At 54.5% G+C, this 21,647-nt stretch overlaps 1 protein-coding gene across 1 annotated transcript; it reads left to right on the top strand.

The window, feature by feature from the left end:
* Positions 1-714: 714 nt before the first annotated feature.
* Positions 715-10,136, top strand: SCART1 (scavenger receptor family member expressed on T cells 1). The gene is given in 14 exon segments (XM_061180632.1): positions 715-781; positions 2,660-2,977; positions 3,624-3,920; positions 4,647-4,955; positions 5,362-5,667; positions 5,813-6,264; positions 6,266-6,524; positions 8,386-8,523; positions 8,526-8,681; positions 8,844-8,912; positions 8,986-9,344; positions 9,434-9,606; positions 9,699-9,853; positions 9,976-10,136. Coding segments are annotated over 14 exon segments (3,219 nt in total).
* The last annotated feature ends 11,511 nt before the right edge of the window (positions 10,137-21,647 follow it).

Genomic DNA, 21,647 nt, shown 5'->3' with positions numbered 1-21,647 from the left:
CTTGGTATCGCCATCAGCTGATTGTCTTTTACCATCAAAGTATGGTTTCCCTGGTTCTTCACATGGTGAGTGATTTTCAGTTGTATCCTGGGCATACTGCTTGTGATGTCAGGAGACTCTTGATTCTATTTAAATCTTCTATTTCAGCAGGTGGTCACCCTTTTTAGGTTCAGGGTGTAGGTTCTGGGCTTCTTTCGTGGCTTTCGTTGTAATGATAGTTTAGATCTCAGAGCCCATGCAAAGCTGTCCTGGGCTGTCTTGTTCTTCTGTGCTGTGGGGCTCCTACATCTTCCCTGCTGGTCCCCATGATGTCTGGTGTCACTGTGTCACCACCCACAGTGGGGAGCTGAAGCCAGTGGCCTGGGTGGAGGGCAGGGCTTCGCTGCTGCTGTGGCTATGGGCAGATCGGACCACCTGCCTGACTGTGGGGTCTGAGTGAAGCTACCCATCAGCAGTTATCAGCCAGAAGGAAACCCACATCCTGGGCCCCTCGCTCCTGTCTGGTGGCACTCAGGGCCGCCAAGGCCATTGGCTGCTCAGCTCCCAGACGGAGAGACAGAGCCACGGATATGCTCTGGAAAGGCCCTTGCTGTCCCATTGGTCCTGGGAGGCCACTGGCAGCTCTGCTTCTGTATATTTGGCTCTGGACCGTGACCTCTGCCTTTGCCCCAGCTGAGTGGCGGGAGCTGGCTGAGGCCCTGGGACTGCGGGGCCATGAGGGCAGCTCTCTGGGCCTTGGGGCTCGGCATCCTTCTCTTCACTGTCAGGGCAGTCCCCACTGGTAAGTTTCTCCTTCCTTCATCCATGGAACCTTTTGGAGGCAGAGGCTTCATAGACGCTGAGGCCCTGGGGTTTGAGTACCCCCTGTTGTGACCAGCTGTCTGCCGGGGTCTTGCTCAGCCAAACGCGGGGGCACATCCTAGGGCAGGAGGGCACGTGGGCTCCAAATGCAGACCCCTGGAGACGCTTGTCCCGACCCTGATTGAACGGGTTCAGCCCCAGGGTGAGCCCAGAGCCCCAGCCCCACTGCCCGGAGTCCACAGCGCAGGGCTGGGCCGGAGCCCAGATGGAACGAGGGGGCACGGCCACCAACTGGTCCCAGTGACCCAGATCGACAGGGGCTGCTGATGGATTCTATAGGGGGGCTGCGCCCTCTCCTTCCCCTGGGGCAGGGCAGGGGGTGGGTGGGGGAGTGTGAAAGCTGGCAGCACCTGGCCGTGAGGGTGAGCACAGAGCTTGGTGCTGGGCCATAGAGGAGAGCCACAGTCCCAGAGATGCCACATCAGGGTGGGGGTGGGTGGGGCGGCAGCTGGGTCCAGAAGCCAAGGGGCTAAGTCACGGGCAGGAGGCTGTAGAGAGGGGTCCTGCCAGAGGAACCGCGTGGAGAGGCTGGAGGTGAGAGTGAGCCCCGGGGATCTGCATGTGGTGGCATGGGCGCTGTGATGAGTGGGTGAGTGTGTGAATGTGGAGCGTGGGCAGGTATGCGTGTGAGAGAAAGTGTGAGCAATCGTGTTCGTACACATGCCAGTGTGTGTTGGGGCTGGGGGCGGGGCAGGAGAGAGTAGCAGCGTGCAGTGCTTTGGAAGCTGATGGAAGGAAATGTCACTGGGCAGGTTGATCCAGGGTCCAGCAAGGAGGTGACCATGAGCTGGACAGAAGGGGTGCATTGGGGTCGGGGTGAGGATCTGGGTGGCAATGATGGAGGGCGTCAAGGAAGGGCTGAGTTCTGAAGAAGACAGTGATGCTGGTAGGAGGGGTCCTGTTTTGTGTTGAAATGGCAGATGCCGTGCACATTTATGTCCAGAGAAGAAGGGGTGGGGGGATGAGGGGGTTTGGGGGGAGGGGCGGCAGTGATGGATGAGGGCCCTGGGTGGGAGGTGCGAGGAATGTGCCTTCCTCTGTCCTGGGCGGGTGGGGGGGTCTTCCCTCTCTCTCCTCCCCCCATGAGTCCAGGACAGGCCCTGGAGATGGTCTGGGGTGGTCCAGGCTGGGACATACCTGTCCCCGTGGAGGCTGTTTTACTTCCCCTGCATCAGCCCAGGATGCGGTGGCGAGGACAGAGGGTCCAGGGGCTGTGATGAGGTGGGGCTTGCCCGGGGCTGTGCAGGAAAGACCCAGGTGCAGAAGCCTAGAAGGGATGTGGTTAGGGGGATGCGTCCCTGGTCGTTCCGGTGAGATGGGAATGTCAGGGGGCAGCTGAGACCCTCAGAGACCCAGGAGGTGGCACTGAGGAAAGCGAGCTGGACGGGTGGTGGGCAGCCAGGTGGGTGGGGTAGGAGTGAGCAAGGAAGACGGGGGGCCGCAGGGCCTCTGGTGGAAGCTGGGAAATGACCTTGGGCTGGAGGCTGAGGTGGGTGGTAGGAGAAGCCCGCAGGTTCAGGCAGAGGAGAACAAGGGGACTTCCGTGCCTGGGGGGTGAGGTCACCCACGACATGGGGGCTCCAGTGGGCCAAGGAGGGTAGGGGAGGACACTCGGGGCTGTACAGGGCACACAGGGACCCCGCCCCATCACCCTTCTGGGCCGCCCTGCCGGGGGTTGGGGTGCCCGGCTTTGCGCTGAGGCCTCGGAGCAAGGGCTTCCTCGGAGGCAGCCCCAGCCATCCTCACCACCCGCTCGCTGCTGTGGCCGACCCCTGCCCCTGGCCTGTTCCGTCTGCAGGTGGACCCAGCGACCTGAGGCTGGCCTATAGGCACGCTCCGTGTGACGGGGTGGTGCTGGTCCGGCACGAAGGGGAGTGGGGACACGTGTGCAACCAGGAGTGGACGCTGAATGAAGTGTCTGTGGTCTGTAGGCAGCTGGGCTGCGGCCGTGCCGTGGGCGCCCCCAAATACGTCCCGCTGCCTGGAGAGGTGGTGCGGCCCTGGCTCCACAACGTGTCCTGCAGGGGCGATGAGTCCTCTCTCCGGGGGTGCAGCCTGGGGGCGTGGGCGCGGAGCCAGTGCCCCTACGAGTGGGTGGTGGTCGCTCTGTGTTCCAGTAAGTCACGGGCCGGGGGTGGGGGGAGGAGAAGGGAGGGTCGGGGGTGGGGCTTTCTGGTGGGGGCCCCAGAACCATCTGACCCCTTAAGACAGGCCAACTCTCATCTCTCCATTCCTCCTGTGTTAGGAGTCCTGTTTTTTGCTCAACAAATACCTTATTTACAAAGCAGTGCTCTGGGTACTGGGGTCGTAGCTGTGAATAAACCATACAAAACCCTGCTGCACGGGGTCTGCTGTCCAGGGAGAGACTGAGAGGGAACAAACCAGCAGGTAGAAGAGCGGTGAGGGGATGGAGAAGCAGGTGGCGGGGGGCGGGGGGCGCCCAGCAGCCTCGCAGGCATCTAATCACCGTTGCCAACGCAAATGCTTTCCCTGGAGGTCTGGAGGGTCTTCAGCTGTGTCTGGGCGCTTTACGTCCTGTCTCTGAGCTAACCCACAGCGTGGTTTGTGGGCCCAGAGCAAAGCAGGGACGCAGGTGCCTGTGCTGAAAAATCAGTGAGGATGTTCCAGAGGGTGCTGACCCCCTGAAGGGAGGCGCAGGGCGGGACTGGGCCCAGGGGGGGCGCCTGGTGGGCACGGCTGGTCACCGAGGCCACGTGGCCAACAGAGCCTGCACCGTGCACAATGCCGCGTGTGCTTTGCAGACGGCACTTTCCGGGAGGTCCGGCTGGTGAAGGGCCGAAGCCCCTGTGCGGGACTCCCCGAAATCAGGAATGTGAACGGGGTGGACCGCCTCTGTGGCCTGCACCAGGAGGAGGCTGCGGTGTTCTGCCGGGAGCTGGGGTGCGGCCTGGCGCTGCAGGCCCCCCGCCGAGACGGAGGCGTCGCCAAGAAGTACATGACCTGCAGGGGCAACAAGCAGACCATCCGGAACTGCAGACTGAACAACAAGTTCCGCAGTGGCTGCGACTTCCGGCGAGATGCCCAGGTGATCTGCTCAGGTGAGACCGTTCCTCCACGCTGCGGGGGTTCAGGGACAGCAGGGAGCAGGGTGGGCGGAGAGGGCTGCCGCAGCAGGGTGGCGCCCTGCGAGGGTCTCCCGAAGGCCTGACTCTCCGTAGCTCATACCCACTTTGGACAGAGACCTAGAGGTGAGAGCACAGAACGGGGTGGGGTGGGCGCTCACAGCAGGTGCCTCACCAGCAGCTCCAGGTGTGCAGGAACCTGAGGTGCGGGCTCAGAAGCCCCGGGCGGGTGGGGCCCTGGCTGTCTGCAGCGTCTGTGCCGTTCTGGCTGTGACTGTTGTGTGTCTTAATGCAAGTCAGGGTTGGGTAGTGAGTTTCCTTCTCAGCCGCGTCTCTAGTCTGTGAGAGTGAATCGGGCCTCTTAGACCCTGGCTATTTTCTGGGTGAAAATGAGGTAAACTGTCCACTCTCCTTGGTGCCCCAAGGGGGCAGTGCTCTGTGGCCTGAAGGGTGCCTCTGAGACCTGGAGGGCCTTGATGCCACCGCCTGGGCAGGCAGAGATTGTGTGGCCCCTGTGAGCTCTGTTCTGGGTGGGGACCCGGCGGGCCTCCGGCCATCAGTTCCTGCCCACTGATTGGCAGACCCACTGTTGGGTGCAGATGGTCCACTCTGGCTGGCGCCTCTCAGGGCCCATGGGTGGGGCTCCAGGCTGAGTTTTTACCTGAGACACCTGTCCCTGCCAGTCTTCGTCTCCTCCCCCAGGACACACGGAGGCCCGGCTGGCGGGCGGCGACCACCCCTGCGCTGGGCGCCTGGAGGTGAGGCGCGGCCTGACCTGGGGCAGTGTCTGCGACGCTGACCTGGACCTGGCCACAGCCCACGTGGTGTGCCGGGAGCTGCAGTGTGGCGTGGCCGTGTCCACACCCGGGGGCGCCCACTTTGGCCGGGGCTCGGGGCTCATGTGGATGGAGGCCTTCCGCTGTGTGGGCAACGAGTCCCTGCTATTCCACTGCCCTCGGGGGCCCGGGCACCAGTGTGGGCACGGCCAGGACGCTGGGCTCAGGTGCTCAGGTGAGGCCAGAAGGGTGGGCTCTGGGGCTGGGCCCTTCCTCCTTCCTACCAGCCTCCCTCTGTGACTCCCCCGCCCCGGCCCCGGGGAGGTGCTCTCTCCCAGCTCCTAAGGCGCTGCCCGCCAGGAGGGCGCGCATGTTCCCACTGAAGGAATGGTTGCTTCTGCGGGTTGAGGGAGGGAGGAGGGGAAGGGAAGACTTCTGGTCATAGAGGGATGGGACCCCCAAGGCTGCACCACAGAGCCTGGCCCCCTCAGAGACGTATGAGCTGGAAGCTGAGGCTGAGGTGGGTGGGGAGCTGGCCAGAGCAAGGGCTCTCCGAGACCCTCACACCGGGTGTGAAAGGAAGAAACCGCCTGTGTTGGGCCTGCAGGTGGGGGGTCGCTGACACCCTCTCCTGTCCCCAGAGTTCCAGCTGGTCAACGGCAGCAGCGCCTGCGAGGGGCGTGTGGAGCTCCAGGTTCAGGGGGCCTGGGCGCCCCTCTGTGCCGCCCACTGGGACTTAGCAGATGCCACGGTCCTCTGCCACCAGCTCAACTGTGGCAACGCGGTGGCCACACACCCAGGAGGCCATTTTGGGGACGGGGACTCAACCATCTGGCCCGACGTGTTTCACTGCGTGGGGACAGAGCCCTATTTGTGGAATTGCCCAATGAGCACCCTGGGGGCCCCGGCCTGTGTCCCCGGCAACGTGGCCACCGCGGTCTGCTCAGGTGGGTCAGCAAGAGCGTGGGACAGAGAGGGAGGCCGAGAGTGGACGGGGCTGTGCTGGGAGGGGCCGTCCTCTCCCCTGTACAGGCCAGGGTCCCTCCCTCTGGCACCTCGCTGGCCCCCGCAGTGTCCTGCCTCCCTCCCCAGGCCTCCCTGACGCCCTGCGGCTGAGGGACGGACAGAGCCGCTGTGATGGCCGCGTGGAGGTGTCCCTGGATGGGGTGTGGGGCCGCGTCCTGGAGGACGCGTGGGATCTGCGCGGCGCGGCCGTCGTGTGCCGGCAGCTGGAGTGCGGAGGGCCTGAGCGAGCCTACGAGGCGCCGGCGCCCCGGCGCGGGGCTGTCCCGCTGGGGCTGAGCCGCGCGCGCTGTCTGGGCACCGAGACCCGCCTGACGCAGTGCAACGTGTCCGCGTCCCCGCTGGTGTCCGCGGGGACGTCGCGGGACGCGGGAGTCGTGTGCTCCGGTGAGTGCGGGCCCGGCCCCCCATCCCCCTCTTCCGGGGGTGGGGCGCGGCCGCCCTGACTTGGTCTCTCCCTCCGCAGGGAGCCGCCGGGTTCGGCTGGCCGCGGGGCCGGGCCGCTGTGCGGGGCGCGTGGAGGTGCTTCAGGGGGGCGCGTGGGGCACCGTCTGTGACGACGGCTGGGACCTGCGGGACGCCCACGTGGTCTGCCGGCAGCTGGGCTGTGGCCACGCGCTCAGCGCCCCAGGGGCCGCGCACTTCGGGGCCGGGGCCGGGCGCATCTGGATGGACGAGCTGGGCTGTGAGGGCCACGAGTCTGCGCTGTGGCGGTGCCCGTCGGGGGGTTGGGGCCGGAGCGACTGCGGGCACAAGGAGGACGCCGGCGCCTTCTGCTCACGTGGGTGCTGAGACCTGAGCCCCCTCCCAGGGCGGTTGGGTTTCCAGTGGCAGCGCTGTGTCAGTGTGTAAAATAACGCCCATGTGCTTTCCTCGGATTCCACGGAAATCTCCAGGGCTGTTCCTTTCCTGGTTTGGGAACTTCTCCCTTCGCTGCTTCAGTGCCCTCTTAATGCAGGGATGCTGCGTGACTAACACCCTCTCTTTGCACTGCGCTGGGGGGTCGGGAGGGGCCCTGGGGTGTGGCGGGGTCTGCTCCGCTGTCGCTGCTGGTCCTGGCGCAGCCCTGCCTGGGCTCTTTCTCCCCTGCTCGCAAGCTCATCTCACATCTGTGCTTGAGGGTTCCCTGCCTTGAATTCTTAATTTTGACCCATATTTTAGTGTGCTGGAGGACTTTTTCCGGAGTATTTTTAAGGCAGTGCACGAAGGTTGCTGGTGTTTCAGCTCATACATATCTGAGGCTTTTTCGGTGGATCTTGTCTGGGTGTGATTTTTCTTGATGCTGGGATTTCGTCACATGCTGGGGGCGTCAGGCCAGTCCTGCCTCCTCTGGCATCTCCAGGCGGCCCTCCGGGGCGGGGTGGGCAGCCCAGTGTGGCCTCTTCTCATTGATTTTGGCTCCTATTTTTGCTTTAGGAAAGTTTTCTTCAACTTTCTCAGCTGTCTCAGATGATTGTGTCTATTTCAAGCATCGCGTTTCTTTTTTTAGTAACAGGCTCAGTATTTTGGCTCTTCCCCATCCTCTTAATTTATTGGGGGCGGGGTGGGGGGGGGTGCTGTGCTCTTTTCTCATGCTTCCTGAGAAGGCGTCTCCAGGTGCTGTCCACATGGCTGCTTTGTTTTGCTGTCACTTCTGGTCTTCCTGTTCCTAGATGTACATTTTAACTTCCACTCTGTTTTCAGTTTCCTTGAAGTTGCTCCTTCCTCTGTGCCGCGGGCACTCGCTGGCTGACAGGCCTCTGCTGGGGGACTGGCTGTTGGCAGGGGTGGGCATGCTCTGTCGTCACGATTCAGCCTGGCAGCAGGGTTCCAAAGGTGGGAGCAGAGGCAGGCAAGGCACTCTTGAGGCCCAGGCGTGGAAGCCGCTGGTCACTCTTACCCCACTCATTTGGTTGGCCGAAGTCCCAAGGCCAGCCCAGATGCAAGGCTGGGAAATAGACTCAGTGCCAGAGGCATGGATACAGGCAGGGATCTTAGTGGCCACTTTTGTAATCTATCACAGATGTAGTTCTTTCTGTTGTTTTTTAAAGTTTGTTTTAATTAGTTACGGTCCTGTCAGATGCAATTCATATCCAAATTCCTCGATTAATCCTTGTATATGTATTTTTTTTGATGAATTACAGGCCCTGTGACATAATTTTAGAGGGTTGTCTCATACTCCACCATGTGGTGATATTATAGTCTACTTACTACATCACTCTTTTGTTGGACTCACACTGCTCAAGGGTAACAAGACACTACTTAGGCACTGACCAGCCAGGGCCAATGCTGTCTCCAAACTCGGAGATTGGGCTAATTCCTGTTTTTGAATTTTTGAATATTTATAATCACTGCTAAATTGATCATGTTGTGCAAAAGGGTTATTCTGTATTTCGAGTGATTTCCAAGGATAGATTTCTGGACAATCAGCTGATGCCTGCTGACTAAGGTGTCACAACTGAGGATTAAATCTGGTTACCTGTGGTCAACTGCTCCCATCTCTGGGGTGGAAATGGATGAGAATGTCGGGTCGATGTGAGGTGGATGCCAGGGGCTCGCTGGGTCAGATGCCCTTGCTTGGCATTGGTCTTGCTGCTGGGACCCCCCTGGTTTCGGCCTCCTCCTTCAGAGATTTCCCTGGCCAGAGTGTGCTTGTTTTCCAGGGTCAGTGGCCCTGAGGCTGCGAGGTGGCGCCGGGCGCTGTGCTGGGTGGCTGGACGTGTTTTACAATGGGACGTGGGGCGCCGTGTGCAGTAACGCCCTGAAGGACACCTCCTTGTCCATCATCTGCACGCAGCTGGGCTGTGGGGAGCAGGGCTGGCTGGAGAACAGGCCCACCCACACTAGCCTGGGCATCTCTTGGGTGGACAACATCCAGTGCCGCAGGCTGCAAAACTCCACGCTGTGGCAGTGCCCCTCGGCCCCGTGGCACCCGCGCTCCTGCGCCCGTGGGGAGGAGGTCTGGATCACCTGTGCAGGTGGGCTCTGGTGGTCTCTGGGGGGCCCGACGAATCATCCGCAGGGGCTGCCATTGACCCATGGGGTCACTTGGGCTCCACAAGCTTCATTCTGAGGCTTCTCAGGGCATTTACACTGGGAGGGCCGCTGTTTATTCCAGTAGGATTGTCGGAGATATGGACACAAGATTCTGGGGAGGCCCTCAATTGCGCCTCGACCGACGGCTGCCCAGGTAACCCTCCCACCACGTCCCTGTCCACTCCGCATCGGGTCCTGCCCTGTGGTGGCCGCAGCCCCATTTGCAGAGGAGGGGGCGCTGCGCGTGCGCGGGGGTGAGGCCCGCTGCTCAGGCCGCGTGGAGCTCTGGCACGCCGGCTCCTGGGGCACCGTGTGCGACGACTCCCGGGACCTGGCGGACGCCGAGGTCGTGTGCCGCCAGCTGGGCTGCGGCTGGGCTGTGGGCGCCCTGGCAGGGGCCGCCTTCGGGCCGGGCTCTGGGCCCGTGTGGCTGGACGAGGTGGGGTGCCGGGGCAGCGAGGCGTCCCTGTGGGGCTGCCCCGCGGAGCCGTGGGGACGCGGAGACTGCGGGCGTAAGGAGGACGCGGGCGTGCGCTGCTCCGGTGAGCGGGTGGGGCCTGCGGATCCCTCTGTCCCCTCTGTGGGGGTGGGTGGGTAAGTAGGGGGTTCCTGGGGGCTGGGGCTGGGGTGCCAGGTTGGTCCCTTTGGAGGTCCCCTCCACCCTGGGTGCTCCAGAACCCGGCCCTGAGGCTGTCCGGCGCCGGTCCCTCTGGGCGCTGGGGCACAGGCTGCCTTCATGAGCTCTATCTCAGGCTGAGGGGCTGGGATGCTGATCTGAGGGGCTGCGTGAAGGTCTGGGCTGCCTTCAGCCGAGTCTGGCACTCGGATCCGGCCCATTTCTCCTGCAGGTGACAGAGGGTCCCTAACCCTGCCCCCAGCATCAGGTATGTGTGTGCTTCCTCAGGCCTCAGCTCATGTCCTCCTGTCCCGCCCCACCCAGAGGGGCCCTGCAGGGGGCTCTGCCCCAGGGGTGCCCTGGAGTCTCCTGTGGATGCCATGCCTCAGTCAGCCCCTCCCCTGGCTGGTGGGCGGAGGCCAGGAAGCCCAGGACCACCGTGCTGGAGATGCCCTTCTCTGAGGGTCCCCCTGTACCAGGCGGGTGGAGATCCCAGGGAGGGACAGCAAGCCCAGGCCCTGCCAGGCCACTACTCTGGGCCTTTCCCTTGCCGACTGGGGCGGGGGGGGGGGGTTGGCTCCGCTACACTGTGTCCTCTTAGATACTGGCTCTGAGTCCAAAGCAGTCAGGACCCTAAGAGCTGCCCTCCTGGCCCCTCCCTCCCGACACCCTCCTGGCTTCAGCCCTGTGACCTCGGGGCCGTCCCTGGGGGAGGAGCAGCACAAGGCCCGTCTCTCCTCTGGGTGCCCCTCCCCCTCCTGAGAGGCTCAGGTGGTCCAGCCCAAGGTCACAATACCCCAGGCAGCGCAGGCATACAGGGAAGACCCCACCTCTCACTGTTCTTACAGGCCGTCCTCTGGCCCCTCTAGCTGCCCTCAAGGCCGGGACTCTGCCCATGACCTTCAGCCTGGTCCTCGGCACGCTCCTGGTTGTCATCTCACTGGTCCTGGGGGCACAGTGGTTCCGGGGCAGAGGAGCCTGCGGGGGTAGGTGGGCATGGTGGGTGGGGTTAACACTGGGCCCTGGGGCTGGGGAGGCTGGTGGGGGTGCTCTGAGACCCTAGCCCACGCAAGTCCTCTCTGTCCCCACCCCCCCCTCCGGCCTGTGGTGACTTCCCATGAAGTAGACCCATGAGTTGTTGGTGACAGGGGACCCTGGGCCCTGCTCTGCTTCTGAGAGGGGCCGGATGGGAAAATCTGCAGTCCCGGGGCTGCCTGGGTGGGAGAACAGGGCTCCAGGCGTATCCGGATCCCTCTGTTGTCAGTGTAGCTGGGGACCTCTCCCACCCAGGACCTGGTGTGCAGCATGTGGCCACTGGTGGGGGACATCGCTCTCAGTGGGGAACTGTGGCAGAGGAGCCCAGGGTCCAGAGGGTCCTGGCATGCATGAGACACCCCGCAGGGGCCCTGCAGGTGGGCTTAAACTGCTGGGAGCGTCTCTGCTAAAAGGTTCTGGTGTGACCTTTGCAGGTTCCAGAACATTGGGGAATCTGCCCTCGGAAGGTGTTTATGAGGACATTGGAGCTGTCCCCACGGGGGAGAAAGATGAGGGGCCTCGAGTGTCCCGGGCCCTGGTGCTGGGAGAGGAATATGACGACGCTGGGGAGCCCGAGGAGGGGGATGCGGAGGAGGGGGCCCCCCTGAACGCCACGGGTGTGCACCTCTGCGCCTTGGCGTCCCTGGCGCTTTTCCTGCTGTACTGCTCCTACGCCCAGGGCTCTGCTCCAGCCAGCCCCTACATCTAAAGACCCTGAGAGCCACCCTCTGTGTGTCCGTGATCCTCACTCCTGTCACAGGCTTGGCGTTAGGATACTTGGTCGTCCCTTCCAAGTTGTTCCTTAGACTGGAGTCTTCTCATGGATAGACTTAGAGTTTCGGGAGGGTCCTGGATTTGTATTTGGGTTTCTTTTTGCGGCTGCGCAGAGTCCCTCCAGCGCCTTGTCTGCGGTGGCGGCAGGGGCTGAGCAGACAGGTGGGAGGAGACGCCCCCTCGCCTGCCGCCCAGTCCTTGTCCGACCCTCTGGCCTTGCGGTGCAGCAAGAAGCCAGGGCCCAGAAGTCCTGGGGGCTCTGAGGAATTGCTGAGCGTCCCCAATGTGTGTCTCTCTCCTTCAACACAGGCAGGGCTCCTCACAGCCTGGGCCTCCGCACAGCTCAGTCTGGGAAGGAAGACCCTGGCGGCCTCTGCCCTGGGACGTGCTGACCACGAGCCGACCACGGGGGACATCAGCGAGACCGGGAGGGAGAGAGGCCAGTGTGCCTGGGGGCTTTCATTTTCTTCGTTTCTTAACGAGAGTTATTAAATCTTTCATCCATAATTCATCTCAGACATTCCTCAGGCGCCCACCACGGTCCAGGTTCTGTTTCTGGTCCTGTCTCTGCCTTGCCCTGGTCTGAGGTGGGCTCTGAGTGTCTTCAGCTGTCTTCACCCACGGCCTCTTGCCCGCACAGTTCTCCCGGTGTGTGCGTGTGTCGGGGGGGTGGTCCCTGACGAACCAGCTCCTGGCCGCCCGTCCTTTCATCTGCAGACAGTGCTCGACCTGGCTCAGGGATTGTGCCAGGATCCCCAACACTCACAGCTGTCCTGCCCTGATGCCCCCACCAAGCCCGTTGTGACCACACCTCCCTGACCACATCCCCCATGCCCACATTCTCTCTGGGAAATAAGTTTCTCTGCATCCTCTTCCCTGTGTGGATCTGGTATCCATTTGCAAATGATCAGACCCACCCATATCTGGATCTTTCTGTACTCCCACTCTCCCATGTCAGCATCCTGGGAAAGACCAGGTTTAATTCTCCTGTGATTCCCTCCTCTGCAGGGTCCGTCCACTGCTGCCATCGATTACCACCTACCCCTCCCTATTTACCCACAGGGTCTGGCCAGCCTGTTGCGGCCACCTCTGGTGCTGGGCCCTTGGAGTCTCTCTGAGCACTGCCTCTCACCTCCCAGCCCTTCCCCTGTGCCCCACTCCCCTGGCCTGTAGGAGAGATGCTGCTTGTGGTCTCAAGGACCACGAGGCTGGAGAAGGTGAATGTGAAGGTCTCTCTTGGACAGGAAGCCCTGATGAGGGAGATGATCAGGGTAATGTGCAGAGAGGCTAGACAGGGCCTCTGGGGTGAAGTGGAGTGAGGAGGGCAAGTCACCAGGTTCTGGAGCAACTCCTGACAGAGCCTTGGGGGACAAACGGGTTTCCTGGACATCTGAGCCCAACTTGCACCCCTCTGCACGTTCAGGGCCTGCCCACTGGTTCCCAAGAGTTGGCCAGCCTGGCTTGATGGTGCACGCTGGACATCCCCGGGGGCCTGGGATGGGGGAAGGTGTGTGTGTGTCGGGGGGTCCCTGGGGTTGGAGGAAAGAGTGAGCTGGCAGGAAGTGAGGTGAGGGTGTGAGCAGAGTAAGGGTGTCAGCCCAGCAGTCAGAGAGGGTTGGGACTTCAGGAAGGATGCATCTCCCCTTTCTCAGCATGGCTTTCCCTTCGCCTACCCCCGGCATCCCGGCTGCATCCCCATCCAGAGCTGCGTGCTGAGCTCTTTCCCAAGGGCTCCCAGCCCTCTCAGTCCACTTGGAGGGTATTGATTAGGCATCTTGGGAGTGAAGTGCACTGGGGATACCACCGGTGCCGCTGCAGGTCCCCGTGCCCCTGAGATCCTAGCTGGGGGAGTGGCTCAGTGCACGGTGCGGGCTGTGGGTTGGGAGGAGCTGGAGCTGCCGCACAGAGGGTCCTGCAGAAGGGGCCCCCTGCCTCCTCTGGAAACCCCTCGTCTCCTCCACATGCATCTGAAAACCAGAGCTGCTCTTTGTAAAACTGGTTCTCTGGCAAATCTTTTGGAAAGCAACCTTTACTGATCTTATTCTGCTTACAACATAATACACATTCAAAAACTCGGAGAACAAAGAAAGAAAATGAAAATCACTTATTCTATCACTCAGAAAAGACTGCCTGAGCATCTTGGCTTATATCCACTGAGAGCTTTTCTTTGCACAGATGCAGAGGTGCGAGCATGATCGGCAGCAACGCAGCAGTGCGCGTTCTGCGTTCCTGTGGGTTTCCCACCTAAAACGCAGCTAGTGTGCTGACTCGTCCACACTGTGGTTCTCAGTGGCTGCCTGGTGTTCCTTCACGTGCTCTTCCATCGTTCATTCACTCCTCTGCCGTCAGACATCTGGCTGCTTCTCAAGGACGCCACCCTCGTAGAGAGTCATGTTTTTAAGGGGTTTTTTGTTGTTGCTAGTTTTTTTTTTTTAACATTTTATTGGAGTATAATTGCTTTACAATGTTGTGTTAGTTTCTGCTGTTCAACAAAGTGAATCAGTTATATGTATACATATATCCCCATATCCCCTCCCTCTTGTACTTCCCTCCCACCCTCCCTATCCCACTCCTCTAGGTGGTCACAAAGCACCGAGCTGATATCCCTGTGCTATGCAGCTGCTTCCCACTAGCTATTTTACATTTGGTAGTGTATATATGTCAATGCTACTCTTTCACTTCGTCCCACCTTCCCCTCCCCGACCCGTGTCCTCAAGTCCATTCTCTATGTCTGCGTCTTTATTCCCGCCCTGCCACTAGGTTCATCAGTACCGTTTTTTTGGATTCCATATATGTGTGTTAGCATACAGTATTTGTTTTTCTCTTTCTGACTTACTTCACTCTGTATGACAGACTCTAGGTCCGTCCACCTCATTACAAATAACTCAGTTTCATTTCTTTTTATGGCTGAATAGTATTCCATTGTATATATGTGCCATATCTTCTTTATCCATTCATCTGTCGATGGACATTTAGGTTGCTTCCATGTCCTTGCTACTGTAAATAGTGCTGCAGTGAACATTGTGGTACATGACTCTTTTTGAATTATGGTTTCCTCAGGGTATATGTCCAGTAATGGGATTGCTGGGTCATATGGTAGTTCTATTTTTAGTTTTTTAAGGAACCTCCATACTGTTCTCCATAGTGGCTGTATCAATTTACATTCCCACCAACAGTGTAGGAGGGTTCCCTTTTCTTCACACCCTCTCCAGCATTTATTGTTTGTAGATTTTTTGATGATGACCATTCTGACCGGTGTGAGGTGAGACTTCATTGTGGTTTTGATTTGCATTTCTCTAATGATTAGTGATGTGAGCATCTTTTCATATGTTTGTTGGCCATCTGTATGTGTTCTTTGGAGAAATGTCTATTTAGGTCTTCTGCCCATTTTTGGATTGGGTTGTTGGTTTTTTGATATTGAGCTGCATGAGCTGCTTTTATATTTTGGAGATTAATCCTTTGTCAGTGGCTTCATTTGCAAATATTTTCTCCCATTCTGAGGGTTGTCTTTTCGTCTTGTCAACTGTCTCTTTGACCACAACTTGGATCTTGTTCTTGGTGATTCACAGATGAATAACAGGTCCCTTCAGATAAACATGTTCAATCAAATAAAACTTCCTTCAGAGAATGTAGGGAGATTGATGTTCATTCCCAGTGTTTCTTTTATTCTAACCCTTTTACCATTTAGGCAACAGTCAGTAAGTCGTAAAGTGGTCCGTTATCACGAAAGAAGCAAACAAGCAAAAAATGAAAAGTGTCAGCATGCAGCTTGGAGTTAAAATACAAATCCACTACTTGTATCAACAACAAAAAAGTCAGAGCTTTGTGAGGCCAAAGGCAAATCGCCAGGGGAATCTGAGGCTGGTGCCCAGACAAGAGATGCTTCCCTCCACCCCAAGGAAGATCGGAATCCTTGGGGAGCAGAGCAGACATGCAGGTGGAGGGTCACTTAGCAGGGCCCGGGCCCTGCCTGCTGCCTCACACCTCGGGGACACGAGGCTGGCGAGGCCCGTGGTTTGCCCCCAGAGAAGGGCAGCCCGTGCAGTCAGCCCCACCCGGACCCACTCTGCCCAACAGTAGAAGTGACTGTGGCAATGCTTTCCACCGCTTAGACTTAGCGATGGAGAAACTTAACACCTTCTAAGGCGGGGATGGAAAATAACAGAGAAGGCTGGGGACCTGAGAGGTCTTGTTCCCAAGTTGAGGGGACTCACCTGCAAGCATCACCTGCCAAGACCAGCGGGGGATTGATGCTGACACCTGGGACCCACACATGACACCGCAGATATGCCCAGGAGGAAGGAAAACAGACGTGGCCGTGATCACCCTAAGGCAGGTGAAGTGGGTCCACTATAGAAATAAGGTTCGATGATGGAGAAAATTATCACCTAGATTAAGGTCTAAATACTGCCCGTGCTGCATTGATATTGAATGTCACAACGGTATTTTATGCTCACCAATCACTGCCTCTTTTCCTCATTTTTCCAAAAACTCCCCTTCCAGGGGTAGGTGGAGGAGGGTCCATGTGCCCCACGCAGGGCCCAGCAGGCCAGGGCGCAGCCCACTTCACAAGGTCCCTCCAGCACCACAGGATCAGAAGGTCCTCGGGGGACCCACACCCCCTTGCTTCTCTGGACAGATAGCATACTCGATAAATTGTCGTTTTATCACTCAGCTTGTAGCCAGTTGAGACTCTTCCCAGTAAACTTGCTGAAGGCTCTCCGAGCCTGGGTATACTTGGGCGTGCTGAACAGAATGTTCTGTCTCTACCGTCATGTTGGTTGCCTGGGTTCTCACTTATAGCTCAGAATATTGAAAAAGGTCAATACATATGAAATGTGGAGAATTTCTGATCTGAATTAATTTTTAAGAGACTACCTTGAGGGGCATGGTTTCTTGTAAAGAATGTAATTCCCAAGCAAAATAGCAATAACAGTGTTTTGTTTCGGTATTTATTTTGAGTAATACCAAAATAACAATATTAACATTTTAAAATTTTAAGTTCTGAATTCACAAAACTTTTTAAAAAATCAGTGAAGCTAAATATTTAATACAACTCAAATAGAAAAAGTATAAATATAATAAGTAACATCAAAAAAAATGTTGATTTATAAAGATACAACTCTTAACTCTTGTCATTTTAATTCAAATTATTTAAATGCAGAAACACGAAGTGTTATACATAAAGTAAGAAAACATAAAATGAAATAATATATATATATATTATATGAGCTATTGACACTAACAACCACTTGCATGGATCTCAAAGGCATTTTGTTATGTGAAATAATCCAGTCCCAAAAGGTTACATTCAATGAGCCCATTTATATGACATCCATCAAAAGAAAAACTATAGTGACCAAGAACCGACCAGCAGTTGGCTGGAGTTATGAGAAGGAGGCGGGCGGTTGTCGGACTGTAAGTGAGTATCAGGATGAAGTTTTTGAGATGATACAACTGCTTTGTACCTGCTCATAGCGGTGGTGGTCGCACAAAACTATTGGTATTAAAATTCATAGACCTGTACACCAAAAGAAAGAGAAGCCGATTTTACATATGAGAATTTTGAAAAATAAAATAACAAAGTAAATCTTAGCAAATTATAAAATATAAACATGTTGTACTCCACATTCTTTCAAAAATCAAAAGTTAGGAATAGTTAAAAGATAATTCCTCCAATCTTCTTTAGTTAGAAACTGAAATCAAATTAATGAAAAAGCAGAACTTTTGAGACATATCTGTTGATGACATCCCCAACCTCACTATCAGAAGCAACGTATCACTAGCTTTACACAGAATGCCATCAGCATTGCTTAAATGTGGACTTTGGCAGGTTGACCTAACTCTTGAGATAGTTCCTTATTCAGCTCCCTGCAAAGGTTGCCTCCTGACATGCTCCCCAGGAGTCTAAACTGTGCAGGGTTGTCTCTTGGCACACATTAGCTTACACAGTGTATTACAGAATATCCCCATAAATAACCGCAGTGTTAAGAAAAAGCAAGATATAAACTCTGGCACTTTAGGTAGAGTTTTATTTCTGGTGCTATTAATAAAACTGTCAGACTTTCTGCTTATGAACCCTCCCAATACGTTAAATATATTGAAAGCGTCCGGACCCCCACATGGTTTAAGCCCAGAAAATAATGCCTAGTTTCCTGAGATGGATGCCTCTTACAATCTTAGTGATCATCATCATTGTTATCTTTATCACCATCATCAACACCGTCATCCCTATCACCATCATCATCACCATCACCACCATCACCATCATCATTATTGTCACTGTCACTGTTATCATCATTGGCATAGCAAAGGAAATAATGACTTGGGTGTGCTCTGCTCTTCCTTTTCCACTTTGACAGAGATGGACTTTGCATGGACCGTTTCCATCTCTTAGTCACACTCTTCCTTCATGCTTCTTTGTATTCTCTGGACCCATTGCTCCTCTTTCCTTTTTTCTTTCATTATGGACCCTCCCACTGTGCCTTTCCTTCATCCTTTCCATTTCCTTTGGGCCATTCATACAACCTCCCCAGCCTCTCCATTGAAGAGCACTGGCAGGTGTTGTCTATGAGGCAGTGCTCTTCATCCTGGCTGCACATGGCTTCTCCCTCGTGCCCATGCCCCTTACCCAGAGAGTCCAGTGTGATTGTTTTAGGGCGTTCTGGAATCAGTATTTTTTTAAAGCTCTCTTGATTCTGATGTGCCTCTGGGATTGATAACACTGTGTTTGGGCAAATTTAATTGCACCTTGGATAGATAAGTGCCAGACAACTCTATTTACTAGATTAGAAAAATGCAGGCTGTAGAGCTGAAACACGGTGTAACCATGAGTGGTCTCCCGCTCCTCGCTGTTTAACCAGGGAGCCCACAACTGCAGCTGAAGCTCTCCTCCCTGACCACACTTAAAAGGAAGGAAGGCCAGAGACCTTTGGGCCAGAATGTTTATTCTCTGTGTTTTTACTGTAGGGGTATTTTAATTCAGAGGACATTTTGTCATAAATATGCACTTTTAAAACAGAATTGTGCCAACATTGATGACTTTTCATTAGAACTCATTTAATATGGTCTAATATGTGGTCAATTTCCTGTATAAACTATGTCTAACTTTTTTCCATTTAATTTTACTCAAATGGTCTTCCTCTATATTAGTTTCTCCATTTAAATATCCAATGAAGATTTGATTCATCAATTAGTGTTTTGCTCATATACATTATTTTCACCTTATCACTTCTCCCAATGTGAATTTTCCTTTGTGGCCAATATTTCTCCCAATCCTCTTAATGTTTCCATTGTTTCTCACCTAATCTTTGAAAAAACTGAACGTCGTTTTGTGCGCCAGAGATGGAGGAGAGAAGATGGATTGCCAGCAAGTTGGGTCACTCTTCTGGATGATGAACAGCACGGCCCTGACAAGTTCATTACCCCATGTTTCCTTGGATGGTTAGCTGAGGTCCCCCCATTCAGTGGAGGGGTGTGAAATTTAAAGAAGATTGTGTATTGTTAGACTGGGCCATAGTCTCTTGTGAGACATGTGAGTCTCGTTCCCAAATCCCCCATCCCTGAGATAGGCTTCGGGTGTATGTAAGCCAACAGCAGCCCCACCAGTGACCCTTTGGTCTCACAAGTTACCCTTTGGTCTCTGCCAGTTGGCCTTTAATACATTATACAGGAAACCAGGGTAGCGACATCAATGTCAAACAAAATAGACTATGAGGCAGAAGGTATTATCAGGCATACTAACGTCAATGTACCTGATAAAATAGTCTCAAAGTCTCTAAAATAAAAACTGATTGGCCTACTGGGAGAGATCTGAAGCTATTAATAGTGCTCTGTCCATCATGAAGTCAAGCCAACAAGCAAATATTTTTAATAGCAAGAAAGACATTTGAATAACCTCACCATCACAGCACATGTAACTTTTCAAGCATTACCTGAACATTTACATAAATGGGCCTCATTCGGGCCAGTGCTTCTCTGACTACCTGTAGTACAGAGTTGGTTTATTGCATGGTTTTTGTTATTTTGCAACCTGTTATGAGCCAATACTTTTTCAAAACATAATAGAAGTGACTTACTGGAAAAAAGATCATGTGCTTGGTAAGCACAGCAATGTCAAAGTTTCTATGTCACTGCTTCCTCTCAGTTTCTGTCCTGGTCTCAGCACAGACAGAGCAGACCATTCACAGACAGCGTCAGTCTGTGCGCCACACTTAAATTGCGTGTACGAGCCATAAAGCCTAGTTAATTGTCCTGGGGTGATTAATATCTACACGGGAAAAACAGATTTTATCCTTAGCCCTTACCGTACACAAAAATCAGTTCCACATGGATTTAAGATGTAAATGTGAAAAGTAAAACTTTAAATATGGGCAACTATCTTTCTGATCTTTCCAGGGCAAGGACAGATTTTTAAACCCAAAAAAAGTGCTAGCTCCAAAATATAAGATCGATAATTTTAAAGTATCCATTTATTTTTTAAAAATGCCATAGTATGAAAAGGAAGCCCAAAAAGAGGAAAAATATCATTGCAACACATAAAACTGAAAAAGAGTCATTAGCTACAATACATAAAGCAGTCCTACAAACCATGAGAATAAGGCAGAAACCACAAGAGAAGAGCAGGTACATGAGTAGGCATTTTACAGAAGAAGATACAAGTCTGATGAATAAACATATATAAAGAGATTCTCTACTTCATTCATAATCAGAGAAATGCAAATTGGGACCAGAATTATATACCATTTTATGCCCATTAGTTGGGTAAAAATTAAGAACTCCATTAGTATTAAGTGTTGTGAATGGACAGGAACACTTGGACATGCTGGTAAGAGTTAAATGGGTTCAAACACTTAAGAAGTGACATGGTGTCATGTATCACGTAGCCCTTGAGACTCCTGGCCTAGAGATGTTCCTGCAAGGTGTTCCAGGAAGCATGAATGGAAATGGCCTGAGCATGACTCTGTGCAGCAGCAGAAACGGGGGAATAATCTGATGGGGAGTGGGCAGTCCTGGTCGCTGACCCCCAGCCACAGCTCACAGAGCGCCTAGAGGTAATGATGGAATCACTTCTAGAAATTCAAAAATAAGAAAAATGAAACAATGTGGAAACATCGGCAAGAAAACCACCGAGAATATCAGAAGGGAAATTTGGGGCAGTGGTCACCTCTGGAGGCACAGGGACAGGACAGAGGCAGGCAAGTGCAGCTGGAAGTGAGGTGGTCGTTCTGGGATTAGCAGCAGATTGCTTGGTGTTCACTGTTCTTATACCTTGATTTACATGAGGAATTCCTCATACGTTCTTTTCAATGTACCAAGGATGATATGAAAGATAATAAAGGACAAGTTTGCTTTAGGCTTTTTCCTTTTGCCTCTCCTCTGGGCCCTCTGGTGGGTCCTGCAGTGGCTGGTCCTCTCTCTGGGTCCATCCATCTTCCACAGGCATCAGTGCCCTTTGGGGGACCCTTCTGTTGCCAAGCCCCACCACCGCTCTGTGCTGCCATCTCCTTTGGAGTCTCGGTAAGCGGAAGCCACACCCCTGGAATTCAGGAGAGCCCCGTCCTCCACCCCGCGGGGCTAACTCTTCTGCACGTAGGGAAACTGTGTTGCTTGCTCCCGGAATTTTAAACAGCAGCTCTGAGATGAATGCAGAGCCAGGGGACAGATGAGAGAACACACACTTATAATCCCCAGTCCCCTTGATGTGAAAAATTTTGTTCCTGGGCCAAGCCAGCTCGCCCTTTGGACACTGGGAGGTTGTGTGTTCTCTGCTTTTGTTTTACTTGGAAGAGATTTTGGCTTTTGTCAAGGTCATTCTTTTTAGCCCAGAGTGCATTAAATGTCACATACTTACCTGCCCATATTTCTATGTGGCTGTTCGCAAACGTTTTACCTACAAAGGAAGAGGGAATTTCCAGGAGAGCATCCTATTTTCAGCTCCAACTCTACTCCACTCCTTCTTGCTTATCCACAGCCTTTTGGGTGCCCAGAGAAGTAATACTTTTTACGTCTGTGGTCTAAGGATTCATGGCTACTGGATTGCCTCTTAAGGAACTTCTGGGATAGTTGTGTGTCCTTCTTGTGAGTAAGAAGGAAGGGAAAGTCAGTGCACAGAATCAACCTGATAGAAAATACTGTTACCACAGAATCTACCGCTAAGGAGAGCTTGGCCCATGGAGGGAGGTCAAGGAGCCTGTGGGGGTTACAGCCCAGCAGCAGTCTTGAGGGGAAAAGGCTCACTGGATATTCCAAACATGTAGTCCATCCTCTCCCCGTAAGACCTGTTTGAGTGTAGATTTTACACTTCTAGGAGCCGGAATCCAAGCAAAAGATATAATGTAAAATTAACAGGCAAAGAGACCAGTAAAGCGTATATTTAAAGGAAAATAATGACTTGATAAGATGGCTATAAATATTCATGCAATTGCAAAAGTTGACTTTCAAAAATAGAAGAAAATAGGAATT

Source organism: Eubalaena glacialis, chromosome 1 (assembly GCF_028564815.1).
Source record: "Eubalaena glacialis isolate mEubGla1 chromosome 1, mEubGla1.1.hap2.+ XY, whole genome shotgun sequence".
NCBI classification, from domain to species: Eukaryota; Metazoa; Chordata; class Mammalia; order Artiodactyla; family Balaenidae; genus Eubalaena; species Eubalaena glacialis.
This window is presented reverse-complemented; position numbering and strand designations above follow the sequence as displayed.